The sequence below is a fragment of the Seriola lalandi genome, unplaced genomic scaffold (assembly GCF_002814215.2).
Source record: "Seriola lalandi dorsalis isolate HSWRI2012SDOR001 ecotype SW California unplaced genomic scaffold, Sedor1 jcf7180002054937, whole genome shotgun sequence".
Taxonomy (NCBI): Eukaryota; Metazoa; Chordata; class Actinopteri; order Carangiformes; family Carangidae; genus Seriola; species Seriola lalandi.
This window is the reverse complement of record NW_019525489.1, coordinates 22,054-42,614: the sequence shown is the minus strand read 5'-3', so window position 1 is coordinate 42,614 and position 20,561 is coordinate 22,054. Positions and strand designations below refer to the sequence as shown.

The following is a 20,561-nucleotide window of genomic DNA, read 5'->3' as shown; positions in this document are numbered from 1 at the left end:
TGAATGCGGTCACCGCTTCCTCCGCTTGTGTTGTACTCGGCTGCTCGTGTTGCTCCAGTCGTCAGTTTGTTTGTGTGTGTGTTTTACAGACACATAGCAGAGTTGATTTTCTACATGGAGGAGCTCAGAGCTCATGTCAGGAAGTACGGCCCTGTGATGCAGCGATACTACGTCCAGTACCTGTCTGGCTTCGATGCCGTGGTGCTGAATGAACTGGTGCAGGTATGAACGCACATGCACACACACACACGCACACACACACACACACACACACACACACACACACATACACACACACACGACTCCAAACACCACCAAAGATAAAATACAATACAGCCTTATTTTTCACCTTCTGGAGATTTGTAATGGAGACGAAAGTAAAGTAGTTAATAAGGATATTTTAAAAACGATGAACAGACTTTCTGACTGTGCTAGAAATGATGTATTTAAATTAAAAAAGCAGCTGTCTGAAATACAGTGTTGTAATGAAATGTAAATGTGTTTCTGATCATTGCTTCACTGGCTTTATTAACCATCATTGTCACTGTCAATGAAGCTAGGTTGATGGTTAAAGTCTGCCTTGATGCTGTATCAGTAACATTTTTCTCACTGGCTGAAAGCTGAACTTATAAGACTGTAATAATAAACATTTTCCCATTTCTTTAACCTTTTATCTTTTCCCCTGTCTTTGTCTAATAGAACCTGTCTGTGTGTCCAGAGGATGAGTCTATAATCATGTCTTCATTTGTCAACACTATGACCTCTCTCAGTGTGAAACAAGGTAAACCATTACTTTGTACTGTCAAAACCTAGAGGAGGAGAAGCTACGACAACAGCACTGATAGCACCTGTGATACCGGCTCTGTATTAGTCACCAGAATCTTGTGTGGTCTTCAGTCCGGATGTTTTAATGTGTGTGAATTGTCACACTTTTGTGTTCCAGTGGAGGATGGAGAGGTGTTTGACTTCAGAGGAATGAGGCTGGACTGGTTCAGACTGCAGGTGTGTGCACACACACCTAGAGCTTGAACACATTTAAAAACACATTTAGAAACACATTTCTAAACGTCAGAAGTTCTGCCGGTGCAACGTGGTTTCCAGGACGACTGAAACACATTTTTCACAGTATTTTTCACTGCACATCTTTGTGTTTTACTGTTTCATGGGGGAAAATAAAATACACTCCCGTGCAGTAACTCAAAGTAATACAAAACCTCAAGTTAAAAGAACATTGTATTTTGTCACAGAGTTTTACCACCTGTACCTGAACGCTCCATCTGTTCCCCTCTGTAGGCCTACACAAGTGTCTCTAAGGCCAGTCTGGGTATAGCTGATCACAAGGAGCTCGGTAAAATGATGAACACCATCATCTTCCACACAAAGATGGTGGATTCTCTGGTGGAGATGCTGGTGGAGACGTCAGACCTGTCTATTTTCTGGTGAGACTAACACACACACACACACACACACATTAACACACACACACACACACTAACCCATACATGTAAACAGAAGTAGCAGGATGAACTTAAAACAAATTTTTTACGTTAGGTAAATAATATGAGGTATGTGTGTATCCTTCGTGTGTGTGTGTGTGTGTGTGTCTGTGTGTGTGTGTGTGCGTGTGTGTGTGTAGCTTCTACAGCCGTGCGTTTGAAAAGATGTTCCAGCAGTGTCTGGAGCTTCCCTCCCAGAGCCGACACTCCATCTGCTTCCCTCTGCTCTGCACACACTTCATGTCCTGCACACACGAGCTCTGCCCCGAGGAGGTAAAGATACACACAGACACATAATTGACGCTTCTGACACACACACACACACACACACACACACACACTAATAGATTGATTATGGTGGTTACCACACATAAAGACACTGCGCACACAGATGTAGACACATAATGACAATGACATCAATATTTATCCTTTACTTCTGTCCTTGTGTTTTTGTTTTTGTTTTTGTTTGCTCCGCAGCGTCACCACATAGGGGATCGAAGCCTGTCGTTGTGTAACATGTTTCTGGATGAGATGGCCAAACAGGCCAGAAACCTGATCACTGACATCTGCACTGAACAATGTACACTCAGCGACCAGGTGGGAACACACACACACACACACACACACACACACACAGACACACGCACACACACACACACAGAAAAGGCAGATGATGTGAAGGAATAGTTAGATATTTCTAGGGAAATCCACTTATTTGATTTCTTGCTGAGAGTTAGAGGAGAAGCTCAATACCGCTCTCATTTCTATACGGCGCACACAAGGCTGCAGCCGGTTAGCTTAGCTTAGCATAGCTTTGCATAAAGACTGGAAGCAGCTGGCCTGGCTCAGCTCCTCTAAAGCTCACCAATTAACACATTATATCTCATTTGTTTAATCTGTAAAAAAAAAAAACAAATAACAAAGTGTGAAATCCACAATTCACTGTTTTACATGGGGTTGTGTGCTGCACCAGTGGAGACTCATCCAAGAGTGATATTGATCAGAAATGAGAGTGGGATCAATATTCTCATCTGACTCTCTGCCAGAAAGAGAGAAAGAGAGCATTTCCCAAAAACATGGAACTATTCCTTTAACAATGAGAAAATGAAGCAGCACAGACTGTGAGAACTTTTGTGTCTTGATCCGGAAGCAGCTGGTTCATAAAGACCGAAAGTTTTCTCAACATATCCTTTTTAAAAATAAAGTCCCACAAACAAATTCTCTGATGTGATGAGATTTGACACAGCAGCAAGCCAGAAACAAACAGACTTTTATATGCCCATTACATGCTGTCACAATAATGCTGCGAGTCCTTTGTTGATGCTTGTCATTGAAAGCTGCTTAGATTCATCTTTATCTGTTCACTGGTTTCACTTCTTACTTTATATAAAAACAGCCAGGCAGCTAATAATCTCTCTCTCTTTTCTTCCACCCGTCTCTCTCTCTCTCTCTCTCTCTAGCTGCTTCCCAAGCACTGTGCGAAAACCATCAGCCAGGCCGTGAACAAGAAGAGCAAGAAGGCGACGGGGAAGAAAGGCGAGCCGGAGAGGGAGAAACCGGGAGTGGAGAGCATGAGGAAGAACAGACTACTGGTCACCAAGTCAGTAACCAAAGACAGAAGATTTAACCATCTTGATCTGTTCCTGATTCATTTTCACTCTTTTTTTGTCTCTTTGTCTCTTTGTATTAATTAGTCATTGCTACTGTTTCTGTCATAGTTATTAATAATGGATTAATAACCTTGTTTTTATTGTCGGTTTGAATTCCCATTAACACCATTAAACACGGCTCTTTTGTTCATGCAGTAGTAACGAGAACAGCTGCTGACGCTCGTGTAAACAGCTCAAATTGTTGCTGTATCGTTTGTACATATTGAGTCACGCTGTTGTTGTTTCGCACGTCTCCGGTGTTACCTTCATGTCCCCCGTGTGTTCAGTGGTTTCTGCCACTTGTATATTTCTATACCTCCTCCGTTTCCAGTGTTTTCTTTATGTCCAGATAAAGATCCATTAAAAGTTTCATCATGCTGAGTCTGTTTTGACCTTTTTGTTTTGTTTCTTCTTCCAGTCTGGATAAACTCCACACAGCGTTATCTGAACTCTGCTTCTCCATCAACTACGTTCCCAACTTGGTGGTCTGGGAGCACACTTTCACACCGAGAGAGTACCTCACCTCACACCTGGAGATCCGATTTACCAAGTAAACACGCACGCACTTTTTTATTTTTCAGTTTAGGCGCAGCGTCTACCTTTTTTTTTTTTTTTTTATTAATTAGATACTAGACATTTAGCTATCAACGAATAGAAGAAGCATCATCCTTACAGACGGCCATCAGGAGTTTAAAAAGTAGTTTTAGTCAGTTCTTTGCTCTTACCAGTTTGTGTGTTCTGCTGAACTGACCTTGTTAAATCTCTGACTGTCGCCAGGTCCATAGTGGGGATGACTATGTACAACCAGGCTACTCAGGAGATAGCCAAGCCCAGTGAGCTGCTGACCAGCGTACGGGCCTACATGACCGTGCTGCAGTCCATAGAGAACTACGTCACCATCGACATCACCCGGGTCTTCAACAACGTGCTCCTGCAGCAGACGCAGCACCTGGACAGCCACGGCGAACCCACCATCACCAGTCTGTACACAAACTGGTACGTTCTCCTTAAACCTGCGTTTAAACCTGCAGGAATATGCAATAATCCAAAGAAGAGGAATCCTCAAAACCATCATGACTTCAAATGATTGAACCAGAAAAGGAAAACGAGTTGAATGGTTTTTCTTCTCTCAAACAGCTTTTTCTTGGAGCCTGTGTTCACAGATTTCCAGTTGCGAGAAAACTCTTTTTTATTATAACCATTGACAAAACGTCTGATTTTTATTGCTCTGCAGAAGGAAAATGGCTTTTAACATTACAGGGTTTTAGTTTGTCCCTGCAGGAAATTGCTGCAGCACAAACAACTAAATGTCAGACTTTGCTATTTTGGGCACAGAACCTGCAGGATAGTTGTTGTTGGTTTAAAGTTCAGGACTTGTTTTTGGATATTGTTTATTTCTCTCTTTGATTTGGGGGGGAAGGTTCAAGAGAGGAAGTTAAATGTTCCGTTTAAAACAAACAATCAAACAAACATAACCAAAACAATGGAAAGTGGTGCATCAGTGTATTAAGGAGCCTATTGCTGACTTTAGTTTTCTGATGATGGGATTTGCTTTTTACATAAAAGCCTCCTACAGACGGATTAAAATCCTATTTAGCAACACAATCACAGTTATTTCTGAAGTAAATGTGGTTTTAAAATTTACAACAAACAGTGATGCTCCTGCTAAAGGAGGATATATTAAAACATGTAACCCATACTCAGCAAGTATTATGCGTGTTTGTGTGTTTAGGTACTTGGAGACGCTGCTCCGTCAGGTCAGTAACGGACACATCGCCTACTTCCCCGCCATGAAGGCCTTCGTCAACCTGCCCACCGAGAACGAACTGACTTTCAACGCTGAGGAATACTCCGACATCTCTGGTACAAACACACGAGCGGGTTGTTCACAAACTCACTGTTTTGTGTAAACACCAACTGCCGTGTCCACATTTTATATTTTCCGCTAAAAGCGTGCGGAGGATCGGACGTGTTGTAATTATTTGTGCGCGTTACTTCACAGAGATGCGTTCGCTGTCAGAGCTGTTGGGGCCGTACGGTATGAAGTTCCTCAGCGAGAGTCTGATGTGGCACATCTCATCACAGGTCGCAGAGTTGAAGGTACACACGCACACACACACACACACACACACACACACACACACACACACACACACACACACGGTTTTATGCCAATTCACACAAAATAAAGTTTTAACCTCACAGGATCTACTTCAATTAAAAGTCTAGCCAGAGACGAGCACTGATTAGCTAATTACCTTCATCTTATGTACATGACGACTTAGTATCAACATCTTTATCAACACACTGTTTTGTCCTAATCAAAGGAACTAACAGATTTGAAAATAAACACTTTCCAGACGTTAGTTTAGACAGTTTATATAGTGGATAATTAAGTAGCTTTTTTTTATATTATTATTTTTATATTATATTGATATTTTTTATATTATAACTAAAGCAATAGATATAACAGGTTTGTAAACTTGTAACTTGGAGTATGGAACAGTTGCACATATGATGAAGAATGGCCTTGACGCTCATACACACACATATATATATATATTTTTTTTTAATGAATAGAAATGAAAATTATAATCCTACTGTATGAAAAATTAATTTTTTTGTGTGTGTTTGTCTCTGTGTAGAAACTGGTGGTGGAGAACATGGAGGTTCTGACCCAGATGAGGACAAGTTTCGACAAACCAGACCACATGGCTGCGCTCTTCAAGAAGCTCACCTGTAATCTCACACTCACACACACACACACACACACACACTAACACATATACACACATATATATATACACACACACACACATACATACATACACACACACACACTTGCTAAGTAGCTTTTCACGCAGCTGCAAAATACTGATAATGTGGCGACTGTAACGTGCTAAATACCCTCTGTATGAAATAGTGTGTGTTTGACAACTGATGTTTAACTATGTTCACATTCCTCTGGCGGCTCCGCTGACAGTGTGCTGTCCTGACTTGTTTTCATGTCTGAGTAAAAGCCTCTCGGTTTGATTGGAGAAGCCGCGTCTTTATTTTCTCCTATTGTTTACAATGTGTTAACACACTTGTTGTAAACTTGTGAAAGTGTTTCGAGGCGACTGAAAGACAATTAAAAGTCGATACAAACGCTCAGCAGCACGCGGCTGAAAAGTAAAGCGGCTTTGTTCTTAGCTGTGAATTACTTGATTGAAGATTAATTAGTGTGATATTTCACTGTCATTGATTTACTGATCATTGTGCTGATGTTTGTTTTTGGTGTGTGTTTGTAGCTGTGGACAGTGTTTTGAAGAGGATGACCATCATTGGAGTCATTTTGTCCTTCCGCTCCCTCGCTCAGGAAGCTCTGAGAGATGTAAGACACACATACACACACACACACACACACACACACACACACACACACACACACACACACACACACACACACACACACACACACACACATTAATTCAAGTGCAACAAATGGATGGAATTAGAAAGCCAGCCAGAAAATGATCCTGTTCCAACCCCCGTGAATGTCAGATTTTAATATTTCGGACGATGTCTCGCCACGTTACCGATGCCGCATCGCGCTCTCACTGGATCGTCTCCGTCTCCGCTTTCTCCAGGTGTTATCCTGTCATATTCCTTTCCTGGTCAGTTCGGTGGAAGATTTCAAGGACCACATTCCCCGAGAGACGGACATGAAGGTGAAACGCTCCCAGACACGTAAAAAAATAAAAACCTGTTGTTAGTGTTCAGGTGTCGTCTCCTTCTCCTTCTGTTCTCCTTGTGTAAATGTTTTCGTCCGTTTCCAGGTGGCCATGAATGTCTACGAGCTGTCGTCAGCAGCGGGTTTACCCTGCGAGATCGACCCGGCTCTGGTGGTGGCTCTGTCCTCGCAAAAAAGTGGTGAGACTCAAACACACATACACACAAACGAGAACTGAATCCATCTTCCATCATATCATATGATGACCTTCTTAATGCATCTGTGCAGAGAACATCAGTCCAGAGGAGGAGTATAAGATCGCCTGCCTGCTAATGGTGTTTGTGGCCGTTTCCCTGCCGACGCTGGCGAGCAACGTGATGTCCCAGTACAGCCCCGCCATCGAAGGTAGGACGCCACGCTGTCGTGAAGCAATTCTCGCCCAGATTTTTACCACAGAAGTAATAAAAATGTAGTTACCACGGCTACGACTGAGGATTATTTCTCTTGTCTGACCTACCATCCAAAACTCAGTCAATTTATTTAAATAAAAGCCTTTGAATAGCAGCGAATTCTCACATGTAAGAAGTGGAAACCTATTGCTCTAAAAAAAAAAAAGACTGAAAGGGTTAATGATTATCACAGTAGTTTATGTTTAATGTTCTGTCCTTCGACTAATCGATTGACTAATCGTTGTGCAGAGCCTGAGAACGGCGCAGGAGAAAATACTACACATTGTAGAGAACATCATTTACTGCATGAACGCCACACGACTGTTCTGCATGTAAATGAAACGGACCTCGTGCCCTCACACTGATTCATTTATGTGCACAAGAGCCATTTCATACCTTCATTATGTATACTTTTTAAATTATGAAAATACTAATGCATTTTTAGAGGTCAGTTTTCTCGTTGTGGCCTGTTTAATCCTATTTGATGCATGTTTGTCAGTGAAAAGATTTCTTCAGTTAAATAAACAGGGTTTTTAGTGTAATGGAGACACAGTGTTGTAGTTAAATGAGGCTTTTGATAAGGTATCAAAGACTTTCGTCTCAAGGATGAATTATCAAGACATTGCCTGCTAACAACCTTGAAATGAAAGGCGCCATTGTTAATAAGGGACATTTGAAAAGCATAATGAGTTGTAATGGGCTCCACCATTGTTAGTATGCAGACCACATATCGGGCAGCAATTGGTTTCCTGACAGCACATCTCAATACAAGGCGGCAGCGCAGTCACGCGAACCATTTTGTGAACTAAGAATTACATGCACATATTTTATACTCTCATGCTCTTTATGCACCTCACATTCACACATAATGGCCGTCATCTGCATGAAATACAACAAAAAAAAAAAAAATGGAATCCATATTTCCCACCCGCTGCACGGGGAGTCCCACCTCCGTGTGTGTCCCTCAGCTGTGGGAGTCTTGAAGAGACACACACGTCAGAAATTAACCCAGAACTAATTGATTTTCAAATACGCATGATGTCTTCTTATTCTGTCAGTAACTGTGTGTTTGCTGCCCCCTACAGGCCACTGTAACAACATCCACTGCCTGGCCAAAGCCATCAACCAGATCGCTGCTGCTCTCTTCACCATCCACAAGGGAAGCATAGAGGACCGCCTCAAAGAGTTCCTGGCTGTAAGACCAACAGATATTATTTAATTCAGAATTATATTTTAACTTTTTTTTAAATTTATTTATGTGTCATTCCATGATAATCAGAATCGCATTATGGCCAAGTGCAATGTCCAAATCGCAGGAGCTGCAGTTTTTATTTATTTTAAAATAAAGGTAAAATGTGTCACAACATCTGATTATAAATGAAGCGTTGCTACAATCAGCAAATCATATGTGAAGGAACAGGCTTATTTTGAACAGAAAATCACATTTTTATATTTTTTGAAAGTGAAAAGCAAAAATTACTGTATCGCAATATCTGTCAAAATAATCACAATGTGATATTTTTCACATGTAGTTCAGCAACTTTATTATCAGAGCTTTCATTTTGCTGCTGGTCGTAGACACAACATCCCTGCTTTGGTTCTGGACTGTGGCTCCCTCTCTCTATCACTGTAGCAGCTAATAAAAACCACTGAATACAGGTGGATCAGACCAGAGGAATCAATGTAGTGATAAAAAATAAATGCCGTCCTAAGCGGGAAGCAGGAACGTAAAGCTAAGAAGTATCAGAGGTCCTGCTGCTGCATTATCCCCTTAAACACATGCTGAGGTTTAATATAACGAGTGAAACACAATATGTTCCACAACTCTCTAACGTGTGTGTGTGTGTGTGTGTGTGTGTGTGTGTGTGTGTGTGTGTGTGTGTGTAGCTGGCCTCATCCAGCCTGCTGAAGATCGGCCAGGAGACGGACAAGATGACGACACGTAACAGAGAATCTGTCTACCTGCTGCTGGACATGGTGAGAGACAAAAGACAGAGGAAACGTTGCTTAGTACTAACACAACTTCATGTGGAGATGTAGGCGGAAGACCATATTAATGTATTTCTATTATCTAACAGTCTGTGTGTGTGTGTGTGTGTGTGTGGGGTCTCTTCTGTGTTTCAGATCGTGCAGGAGTCTCCCTTCCTGACCATGGACCTGCTGGAGTCCTGTTTCCCCTATGTCCTGCTGCGAAACGCCTACCACGCCGTCTATAAACAGAGCATCAGCGCTAATGCATAGAAAACACAGTAAACACACAGCAAAAGGCCCCAATATGCTGTCTACCATTAGCGCATTAGCGCTCATGCGACAACAAACACACACTAACAGCGTACACTAGAGACAAACTAAACACTAAACTATGCCTACAATGCCTCAGCGTACTATCCTGACAACGAAAACACAGTCGGCGTCGACATGCGCACACACAAAGTGTCGACACCCGCAAAAACACCAAACGTGTAGCATTTAAACAAGACCACACTAAATCCAGAACAAAATGCTGCACACTAAACTAATAAACTCCAATAGAAGATGTAAAACACACACAATTCATTCCACAAAAGTCAAAACAGAAAAAGAAGAAACACTGAAATTAGGCAGAAACATAAACGCAGATAAAACACTAGCTGGATGAAGTTGGGGGATCAGTGTCTTTATTTTAATCATTGTACTTTTTTCATGATGTTGCCAGGGACCATAACCATAGCAACACATAATATACCATATGTTTGGTTGGTATAAAAGAACAAAAATATAAATATATAGTATATATATAGTTGACACTAAAATATTCTCTTTTTTTGTTTGTATTTTTTTTTTAGTTTTTTTTTTTTAGTTTTTTGTTTTTCAATGGAAGATTTGAGATTTTTAGTGGCCGGCTGACGACTTCTATGTGGTGATGGATTTGGATGCTTTTACTTTGGGAATGCAAATGACTCTGATGTGATGTGGGTTTTTTTTTTTGTTTTGTTTTGTTTTTCTTTTTTGCTTTTACTGACGAGGGCGGGTGAGGATCCTGTGTTTAATGAAAGACATGTTGCTTGTTAATGTAAGTTTACACTTATATACACACACACACACACACACACACACACACACACGGACTGACAGACATCATGAGCAGATATGGGACGTCTAACACTAATATTTCAGCATTTCATAGTGAAAACACACAGACAGACACACACTTGTATAACATGGTGATGTTTTCTTTCTTTTTTCTAGCTAGTCGTAAACAAACTTTTTGTGGGTAAAGATATAATATCTGTATTCTACTTTGATGTGAACTGAACTCGTCTGTTTTTAATGTTCATGTTTTGTTATTTTTATGATGACGACAATGATGATGACGAATTTGCCAAATGTGTTGACACTAAAAATTGTGTATCAGGGCTTGGAAGTGGTGGAGTGTTTGGGTATTAATGGGTGAGATGCCATTTTAAATGTGTGGACGGTTTATCGGAACAATCCGCCTGACTCTGCGGCAGCTCAGTGAACAGAAGCGGTTTCTTTTACAGTGGGAACAAACTTTAAAAATGAAAAAAGATAAAAAATACTGCAGTGATACTACAGTGTAGGCATCAACCAATCAGTCAGTTTTATTTAAAGTGCAGCATCACCACGCAGCATGGTCCCAATACACTTTACCATGTGTGGAGCATGCGTCCCATCCTGCTGTCGAGGACCTGCAGATTTTCCCCTCAGCTGTTGTTGGTTAACTCTCCTGTTTAAGTTAAAGTCCAGTAGTTGCTACTCTGTTTCTCCAATGGGGTAAAGTATAGATGAGCGAACCAGTAGAACATATAATCTATTTGGTCTCTTGCTAAATAATTTATGGAAACTTCTGGCTTCTGGAAAAAGACTGAAATGTTACGGTTTTCTTTTTTTGTTTTGTTTTTATTTTATTGAGGGAAATTTTGCATCTAATTTCTAAACAGCTGTTGAGAGGTCGCCATCTACACTCCGAGGTTAGATAAACATGTTAGTACTTAACTTTGATCAAATTAACCAATTCCCTTGCAGACAAACATCTAAATCCTAATCGATGTCAAACGATTGTGAAAGTCAGCAAAAACCTGGAGCTGCAATAAGATGAAATATATATAAAAATATATATGTTTATATATATTTATATATATATATATATGTGTGCACTCTTGGTGATGTTTTCACTGGATTTGTAAACTGCGGTCGATGGGGCATCCTCCAATGAACTTTCCTTATGAGCAGTTACATTTTTGCGACGGTTGTTCGGGACCTTTTAGGACAGACGGCTTCCAGACAGACGGACGACTTTTACAAAGTGCAGTCTCTTTTGTTTTTGGGGGTTTTTTTTTGTTTGTTTTTTTGTTTTTTTTTCTCAATCAAGGCATGGCAAGGGCTACATACTGAGACACATACACGAACCATGCTCCCTTTATGCCAGCCCTCTGCTGATGTATTACTAACACCAGGGCTCTGTCTGAAAGCTCATACTGCATACTACTCAGGACAGTTTAAAGTTCGAATTCAGAAGCAGTTGCAAAGTGAAGTAACATTAACACTATGTAGCAGGAATACACTAAAGTCTAGTAAATTAAGTTTCTACCCCCTCACAGTAGATGGAGTGTGTTTCTACTGTGTATCCGGTCAGTAGAGTGCATTATGAGCATGTGTGGACAGATCCATGGACACATTCTGCCATTTGATGTGGAATGGTTGCTGTTTTCTTTCTAACCTCTTTTTTGTGGCTCTAATTCCACCGTGTAACTTAAATGACATGAATAAAATAAACTTTAGGGCTGTGTCAGACCTGAGCTGTGAGTGTGTGGCGCTGGTTCGTGTGAACGGCCTCAGCTGAGATGAGATGAGATGTAAAACCGGTAAGTGGGAAAATTTTCCCTGAACGAGCCAGTTTTGGTAATTGATGCCGTTTGATCCGATTACGAAAAGACTGAATCAAAACACTGCTTTAAATGGGGAAATACCTTTAGAAAATACAGTCGTCAATTGGAAACAAATAATAGCACTAGTTCCCAACATAATTCTATAATATTGTAAACCCTATGACCATGAAAAAAGTATTAAATTGCATATAATGTGGTATTAGAAAAGTCTTAACGCTGCAGAAACACTCATTAAATACTTGTTTTTCCCTCGTGTGTACAGTCAGCTGAAAGTGTAGATATATGGAAGGAACGGTGCTTTATACAACACACTGAACATTACAACTTCATTATCTAATATCATTTTAAATTTAAACTAAACTTGACCCCTTTTAATGACATTTTAGGCCCACACTGTCTGAGCTAATTAAAAAAAACACTAACATGACTAGTCATATACTGAGACAGGTGTTTTACATCCAGTGCTGCTGTGTCACACAAAGGCCACCAGGGGGCTCCCCAAGAAAACTAATACCGCAGAGAAGGAGACATGGCATTAAACCTGGACATAAAAGTAGCTTATAGTCCATATTCTAATGTTTATTGCGTACAAAATCAAAGCTGACGTTGTATTGCTGTTAGTAATATTATAAGTCACAAGGATACATACTGCATACACAGATTAACAAAATAAAATGACAAAACAAGACTCTTCAACTGATCCATCATTTTTAAGGAGAGTACATTGAAGTCTTCTGATTTCAAACCTGTGCTGGTCAACCGTAAACTGATATTTTTGCATAGTTGTGACATTTGTAAAAGCTTGAAAAAAAAAAACAAGAACTCCTTTATAATCTAATAACGTTGTGACGTTCTGACGTCATAGCAGGAAAAGCACAGGTGTAATTAATAACGTTAATGATGGCTACTCTCCACCTGTACCTTTTTCTGTTTCATGTTAAAATGTCTGCTCTGAAAACATCAGTACAGTGCTAAAAGCTACAGGTATTATTTATTGCGTTACATTTGTGTTTTATTAATTCGGCTACGGGTAATTTACAGGTGTTGTTTCAGGAACCTGCAAATTCCTACGGTAGCCGAGAAAGGCCGTAATCGCAAATATTTTTTAATATCGTTACCTCAAGATAACGGAGCTTTGTTTTCTCGAGACAACGAGATAATTATTCCGTTATGTGCGAGTACGGCCTTTCTCGGCTTCCGTACATTTCTGATCACACAGCGGACATTTTTTTAAAAGACTTAAGGCGGTTAATAACCCAGATATAATCTACCACGTAGCATAGCTAAGATCAGGACTAGTACCAAACCAGCCTGTCATTATTTAGTAATCAGGAAACAACAGGTACTTAAAGAGGTTAAGTAAGTTTAGAGCTGGTCAATCAATCGATTGACAGAAGGATAGTCAATCGTTTTAGTCGTTTTCGAGCAAAAACATTGAAAAAAAAATGCCAAACATCCTGTTGGCTCCAGTTTCTCAAATGAGACGATTTGCTGCTTTTCTCTGTCATACGTCATTTCAAACTGAATATCTATGCGGTTTGGACTAAAACAAGACATTTAAAGACTTCACCTTGGGTTCTGGGGAAGTTGTGATTTTTCCACCATTTTTTTAAGTTTCATAGACTAAACAGTTAATCAATAAAATGAAAAAATTATTGGCAGCTCAATGGATTGTGAAAGTAATCGACAGTTGTAGCACTACCTTGTTTTATATATTTTAAACTGTCATCAAGATTTCTAGTGTTTTTTATTAGTAAACTGATGCTTTATTGCGGGTCAAAGAAGTGTCTTTATCTACAGCGAATTATTTAGCTTAAAGGAGCTACGTGTAAGTTTCGCTAATGCTACATAACCTATGTTAGCATTTAACAGTTGTTTGCTTGCCAGTCTTGCCAAGAGCTTTAACCATTGTTATGTTTACAAGACATGAGGTTATAATACGTCCTCTGAGCAGTGCTACGACTGGATGTCACAGTGACTCGGTATCGGAAAACGACAAGACAGTCCAACCGGGCTGGTGACCATGCTAAGTTCAGTAGAAGAAAATAAGAAGTTTAAAAAAAAAAAAAAAAGGATTGCTTTCCAACTCTGGAGACAGCTCTTGGTGAGTAAAGGATTGAAGTTTGATGCTGAACTCACAACATTTCTTCTAGACTGGTAAGTGAACAGCTGTTAATGCTAGCATTGGCTATGTAGCAATAGCAAAACTTATGAATAGCTCCTCTAAGTTGTTGCTTTTATCCATTACTTCCTTTTGAATAAATTTGGACTGTGTAAATTTTGAAATGAAAAAAATTTTATTTAGTTTTTTGTTTGCATTAAAACAAGTTACAAGTTCCCCACCAAAAGTTTTTAAATGTCAGCTGTTTGAGGTTAACTGTTGTAATGGCATTTATTGTTATTGTTATTGGTTCTCCATTTGCTGCTTCTGTTAAAGGAAGAATCTCAGTTTGTTGCTTCTGTTAAAGGAAGAATATCAGTTTGCTGCTTCTGTTAAAGGAAGAATATCAGTTTGCTGCTTCTGTTAAAGGAATAATCACATTTCCACCCTATTCACGAACTGAAACATTGAAAATAAAGGTAAGTTCTGATTTTAAAATTAGAGTTAAACAATAACAGTCGATTCTGTGGCAGTTTGTGTGACGTCATATTGTGGTGAATGTGCTAAGTGAGGCGAGTTGGCTCTGTTGGCTGTTTCCAGACCAGTTTGTTAAAGAGTAAAGGAAGCTGGTTTAACACGTTTCTTATGTTAACTGCTCAGAGGTCAACTCTCCCACTCAAATCAATGTCCTGTCATGTAGGTGCTACACTTGAGACGGACGCCTGAGTCCGTCTGTCGGTTTGTCCAGAATAGCAGAGATAAAATGGTCGCCCCCTGTGTGCTGAGACTTCTCTCCTGGATCAGTCAGCCTGAGGCATGGCTTCCTCCTCGTCCTCCTCGGGTACAGAACTTTCCAGTTTACCTACACAAACACAAACATGACTTAAATTTAATGAATTAATGAATGAATATTCATTTGTCGCACACCTAAAGGTCCTCAGCCCACAGCAACGCACAAGACGCTACTTAAATTACCTGTTAATAATGTCAAATTAAACATACTCATATGTTGATAGTACTCTGCATTCATTGATCATGTCAGTATAGATAGTAATTTTACATGACAAGAATTTAATCCTATGTGGGATATGTCTGCTGAAACACAACACATTCATGTTTGTGACCAGTTACCACATTTTAAGTAGTATTATTATGCTTTTTTTTATGTAACCTGATTACTCTGCAGACCCCCACCTCCCCACCCCACCCATAAACCATCACCACAACCACCTGATTTTGAAAATGACAAATAACAAATCCAGGTTTAATCTACTATTTATATAAAAGCCCCATTCAAAACGTTAATTAGCTTTAATAAAGCAAACAAACAAAGTCTTAAAAAAAGCATGATAAATATTATCCTGTGTCACAACATGCGACACAAACACAGTCATTAACTGAAACAGTCCTGGAAACGAAATGAAACTCAGTAACTGTTGGCAGTAAAAGGTGAACAGCAAGTCCCTCGAATAAATCGTCCTTTTTCCAGCTGCACGCTGAACGTAGCATCAACAGGAAATATCTGATAAAGCTTTGAAGAAGAACAGGACATACTGAATTTTATCTGCCTGTAACAGAAAGACAGAAATTTAAACTGTAAAATGATTTAATCCAAGGTGCTGATGAACTGAAAAAACATGCACATCATTTGGTCACAGGTTTGAAGATAAACCAGAAGATTGTGCGTTTTGATGAGCCGTTACCGTGGATCCCATTTGTTTCTTTCCCTTCCTCTCGCTGCACATCCCATCTGTGGACATTTATCATCTGATTAAAAACACTAGGACACACGTTACATAAACCAACACACTCATTCACAGACACACACAGGCACTTCAGCTGTTGTAATGCTATTTATTGCTGCATTAAAGGTGCAAACAAACAAAACACCACTGCTGTTCTAAAATCTTTTTATTATTTATTCTTGTATAGTTAATGTTTTTAATCTCTGTTCTGTCCCTGCATCGTTTAAATGTCACATTGTTTTAGGTCTTTGACTAAGACAATTCATTCAAGTCTCAAATGTTGTCATTATAGTGTAAAAATCTTCTGTTGGTTAAAAATGTAAAGATCACCATCAACGTGATCTTTTCTTTCATCCACGTCCTCACCTGTCAGCACCTGTTGTCTTGGTCTTAAATCATATTCAGGATGTGATACGGAGTGTCACCTGGTTAATCATATATCTGTGTGTCCAGGTTTCTGATGGTCTGTGACGCCTCCACATCACAGTTAGTTCTGTTCACACGGACTCGTGGATGATTTTGGCAGTCAGAGGTCAAAGGTCAATGTCACTGTGATGTCACAAAACACGATTTTGTGACACGTGATAAAACGATGAAGGGATGACATTTTATATCGAAGCGGTCGAAAGGTCAACTTCACTGTGACATCATGACGTACTGCAGAATGACTTCTGGCCATTATTCAACTGTAACATAAAACCGCTTGTTCTATGTTTATGTTTATGTATTTTATGGCTGAAAACAAACTATAAAAACTGTCACTATAGGAGGAAGAATAGTCCGACATTCAGCGAATGTTTCAATATAATTCATCTTTATTCACAGCCGTTTTCTACACAAGCAAAACCTGACCAACGTCGCCGACAGCATTTTAAATGTACACAGATTCGGTTTGTGCACGTGTCTGTATGTGTGAATGGAAGAGAGGGCGGGAGAGCTGTAGCCAAATAAACATACAGTGTTTATGTGTAGCACAGGAGTGAAGCAGTGAGTTAATGATGAACAGCAGTGAGAAGGAGGAGGGGAAAGTTGGTTATGGAGAGACGATCGGGGGCAGAGGTGGCTATCGGGAGACGGAGTCGGGACTGGACGCTTCCTTTTTGTGGTCGCATGACAAATCTGAGAAAAGGAGGAGAGAGAGAGAGAGAGAGCGGAGGGTGGTAGATAATAGCAAAATTGAAAGATCATGCAAAGCCACAAGAGGAGGAAGGAGGGAGAGACAGAGGAGTTAGTGCTGTTAGTCAGATTTACAGAACGTAGACTGTTAGTATGGAAATAAACAGTGAATCATTAGTAACAGACAGTGTGTGTGCACCAGGGTTTTGTTTTGTGGATGTAGTCAGGTTTTAATTGCTGTTACATATTCTCGATGAATGCACGGACAGACTAATAAAGTTATTATGGTTGATGTGTAAGCAGAAAGCTGCCTCTGTACACTTAAACCAGACATGGTGCAACATTAGCATCAAGTTGGAGTTGTGTTTGAGTTTAAGTCCAATATTCACTCTCCTTCTTTAGACGTGTTTTCAGCTCCTGAGGAAAATGTCTGGCTCTTTAGCTGCTTGATGTCGGACTCTCTTCCGCAGCAGGTCTCTAACTGTGTGTGTTTGCTGTTTACTGCTGGGCAGGTAGTGTGTGCTGCATGCAGGGGTTGATAAGAGCAGCTCAGGCGTAGCAAAGAGCTAAAAAAAAAAAAAAAAAAGATCCTTAAAGCTGCAGAAGTTTAAATTTCATTCTGCAATGTTGATATGAAAAACACAGATTAATGCAGTGTTTCAGTTACATATCAGGCCAATGAAATGGCAGTTTGTCTCTTAGGACAATCTCATCATTTGTAAATGGTTATAAAAAAGGTTTTAAAATGTTTTTTTGTTGGGTATTATTGACTATAATTATGTTAAATAAATTAACACTAGTCTGTGTGTGTTGTGGTGTGTGTATGGCAGAACAGAATACTCCAAATCAATCTAAATACGACACAGTATTTTGGGTTTATAGCCAAACAGAGACACAGGCTTCACTGACTGTTTGCTGTGTATTTTTGTCTTGGTTTCATGTAATAACTCTATTTTTATTTCATTTTTATTTCATTTTTTATAGCTACTGCGGTCGCCATTAAAGGAATGGGCCTGGCGGTGAGTACAGTCTTTAGTTGACACAAAATTAGATTTGAGTTGGAGTATACTGCTGCACAAAGTGTGTATGTTTTTCCGTCTAAAAAAAAAAAAAAGTGTTTACCCCCTAAACTGTTGCTCTCTGCCACTCCTCTCTCCTGATTGGCTAACGGCAGACTCGCCTCATTCCCGTTGGCTTCCTCTGGCCCATTGTGATTGGCCCACAGAGTAGCAGCGGCATAGAGCTGCGCTGTGATTGGGCTCAGCTGGCCGTCTGTCTCAGAGAGCCCCGCCCCAAGAAGATGTTGCTCCACCCCCAGCTGAAGCTCTGAGGAGAGAAGAGCACCTCTAGTGGAGAGACGCTTCAACTACAGGCAGAGCGGGAAAAAAAGCCAAAGTAACTAAAAAATAAAACTAATTCATGACTTAATTAAAAATTAAATTAAAATTTGGGGGGAAATGGGGAAAATATCTGTTTGGAAAGTGAAGAAAACAAGAAGACAAAAATATCCAACTAAAGATTAGCAAAGCAGATGAGTATCTTGTAAAAACCTCAAATATCCGACTCCGACACGAGTTTTGGGGGAAGAGGTCAAAGAAATTAGTCTCACTTGTATGTTTGACTTGGCTTGATGTTTAGCAGTGTGTTCAGCTACGAAGTTTACTGAAAACTCTTCTGCTGATAAACTCCTGCATGATAAATATCTCCAGGTGTCCAAGAATAAACTCCAACTAGTTCCTCCTGAGTCGGTGTCACATTCAGTTTGACTTGTAGGTGTCTCTCTGAAAAATCCTGCGTCATGCACCAGAAGAGACTAAATATTCAAGTAAATCCAACCAAACGAACCGCAGTCGGCTTAAAGATAAAAAATTAAACGCATATTAAGTCTAAATAAAAACAAAATTTCAACTTCAACGTGAAAAAACTGATCATGACATACTGTAAAACCACAGTGTGAGAATAAAAACTAATCAGATTAATAAATAAAATCTCGATCCTACAGAAGGTAAATGCCTTATATGCATTTGTTCCATAGGCAGTTACTCACAGGGCTATTATCTAACTGGGCTACACACACACACACACACACACACACACACACACGCACACACACTCTCAGACGGGATCAATCAATAAAAGAAAAGCTTTTACGGTCTCCACTTCCCGGAACCTGCACTCAGAGCTCTGCACACGCACTAATACGCTTTATGTTTTTCTTCCTTTTTCTGCCCCCCCCCCCCCAACAACATCCACCTCTTCCCTACACACTCGCTAAAGCACAGCTGCACACAGCACACATTTCATGTTCCACCTCAATCAAATACATACACACACACACACACACACACACACACACACGCAGAAAATACTGAGTCAGCTTCTTTTGTAAACTGTTGTAAAAGCCGGTACAGAAGCCGCACTGCTTCTCTGAGCCCATCGCTGTTTTCTAATGAAAAGCTCAGGAACGGTTTTCTATTAATTATTCAGCACAAGTGATGATTAAAAAAATAAAAAATGACATCAACAACAACAACAAGTCTTTTAGAGATGAAAGCCATCAGACAGGTGCTCTCTGCTCTGCACTGTGGGTGAAACCGGAGAAGGGATTTCTCCAGATAAAGACTATTAGCTGCTCAATACATCACTGCAAGTCATGATAAATGTTCAAGTCAGAAATCCAATATCTTCCTCGTGTCTCATGCTCTCGTCATCTTCATTTATGAAATACTGAGATATTCTAGTCACAGGCAAAACCCAGCGTCTGCTGATCGACAGCTAAATTTGAAATTCTGCCCAACATTAGAGTCGAGTTGTTAGAGCACCTATACACCTGGTTGTTCACGCAAATATCCTCCCGTCCAATCGGCCAATCGTGCGGCAGCAGCTCAATGCATCAAATCATGAAGATCCAGGTCAGGAGCTTCAGTTAATGGTCACATCAAACATCAGAATGGTGGAATGATTGTTGGTGATTGCTGAGTCAATAACATGTAAGTTAATAAGAAAAACATCCAAATTTGAGAAGCTGGAATTAGTGAATTTCTGTTATTTTTGCTTAAAAATTGGATTTAAACAATTAATAAGTCATCAATAGTATTTCGGGTGCGTAGGGAAATAAGTAAACTGCCATATATACTGGGGATCAGAGGGGCCCCAGCGATGAATGTTTGCCCTGGGGCCCCCAGGAGGTTAATGAGAGGAGTAAGATATATCAGGCTTTGGATACACAAACAAACCAAGACATCTTCTTCTTCTTGTGAAATTCTTGAATTTATAATCTACTGCTGTAATTTGCATGATGATAAAAAACAAACAAACAAACCACTGATTGATTTGGTTGATATGTAGAGACACGGTACAACTTGTTTATTCCAATTTCAACCCCAACCACCAGCAGCCCCCCC

General features: G+C 40.0%; 2 protein-coding genes across 4 annotated transcripts in view; one reads left to right on the top strand and one right to left on the bottom strand.

Moving 5' to 3' along the window:
- nckap1 (NCK-associated protein 1) overlaps positions 1-12,105 on the top strand; it is a 33,200-nt gene extending 21,095 nt beyond the window's left edge. For both annotated transcript variants that reach the window (XM_023393517.2, XM_023393516.2), the window contains exons 13-31: positions 90-222; positions 700-781; positions 944-1,002; positions 1,294-1,439; positions 1,637-1,769; positions 1,974-2,093; positions 2,957-3,096; positions 3,564-3,695; positions 3,923-4,141; positions 4,878-5,008; positions 5,148-5,245; positions 5,791-5,884; positions 6,436-6,518; positions 6,775-6,855; positions 6,964-7,057; positions 7,146-7,262; positions 8,392-8,501; positions 9,194-9,283; positions 9,431-12,105. In XM_023393517.2, coding sequence (XP_023249285.1) covers positions 90-222; positions 700-781; positions 944-1,002; positions 1,294-1,439; positions 1,637-1,769; positions 1,974-2,093; positions 2,957-3,096; positions 3,564-3,695; positions 3,923-4,141; positions 4,878-5,008; positions 5,148-5,245; positions 5,791-5,884; positions 6,436-6,518; positions 6,775-6,855; positions 6,964-7,057; positions 7,146-7,262; positions 8,392-8,501; positions 9,194-9,283; positions 9,431-9,547 — 2,179 coding nt within the window. In that variant the 3' untranslated portion in view covers positions 9,548-12,105. The remainder of the gene's footprint in view (positions 1-89; positions 223-699; positions 782-943; positions 1,003-1,293; positions 1,440-1,636; positions 1,770-1,973; positions 2,094-2,956; positions 3,097-3,563; positions 3,696-3,922; positions 4,142-4,877; positions 5,009-5,147; positions 5,246-5,790; positions 5,885-6,435; positions 6,519-6,774; positions 6,856-6,963; positions 7,058-7,145; positions 7,263-8,391; positions 8,502-9,193; positions 9,284-9,430) is intronic.
- A 4,729-nt stretch (positions 12,106-16,834) lies between these two features.
- LOC111644605 (protein phosphatase 1 regulatory subunit 1C) overlaps positions 16,835-20,561 on the bottom strand; it is a 9,204-nt gene continuing 5,477 nt past the window's right edge. The window contains exons 5-6 of one of the 2 annotated variants that reach the window (XM_023393519.2): positions 18,280-18,483; positions 16,835-17,723 (exon numbers count right to left, since the gene is read on the bottom strand). In XM_023393519.2, coding sequence (XP_023249287.1) covers positions 17,707-17,723; positions 18,280-18,483 — 221 coding nt within the window. In that variant the 3' untranslated portion in view covers positions 16,835-17,706. The remainder of the gene's footprint in view (positions 17,724-18,279; positions 18,484-20,561) is intronic. The other variant, XM_023393518.2, reaches the window with a different exon arrangement.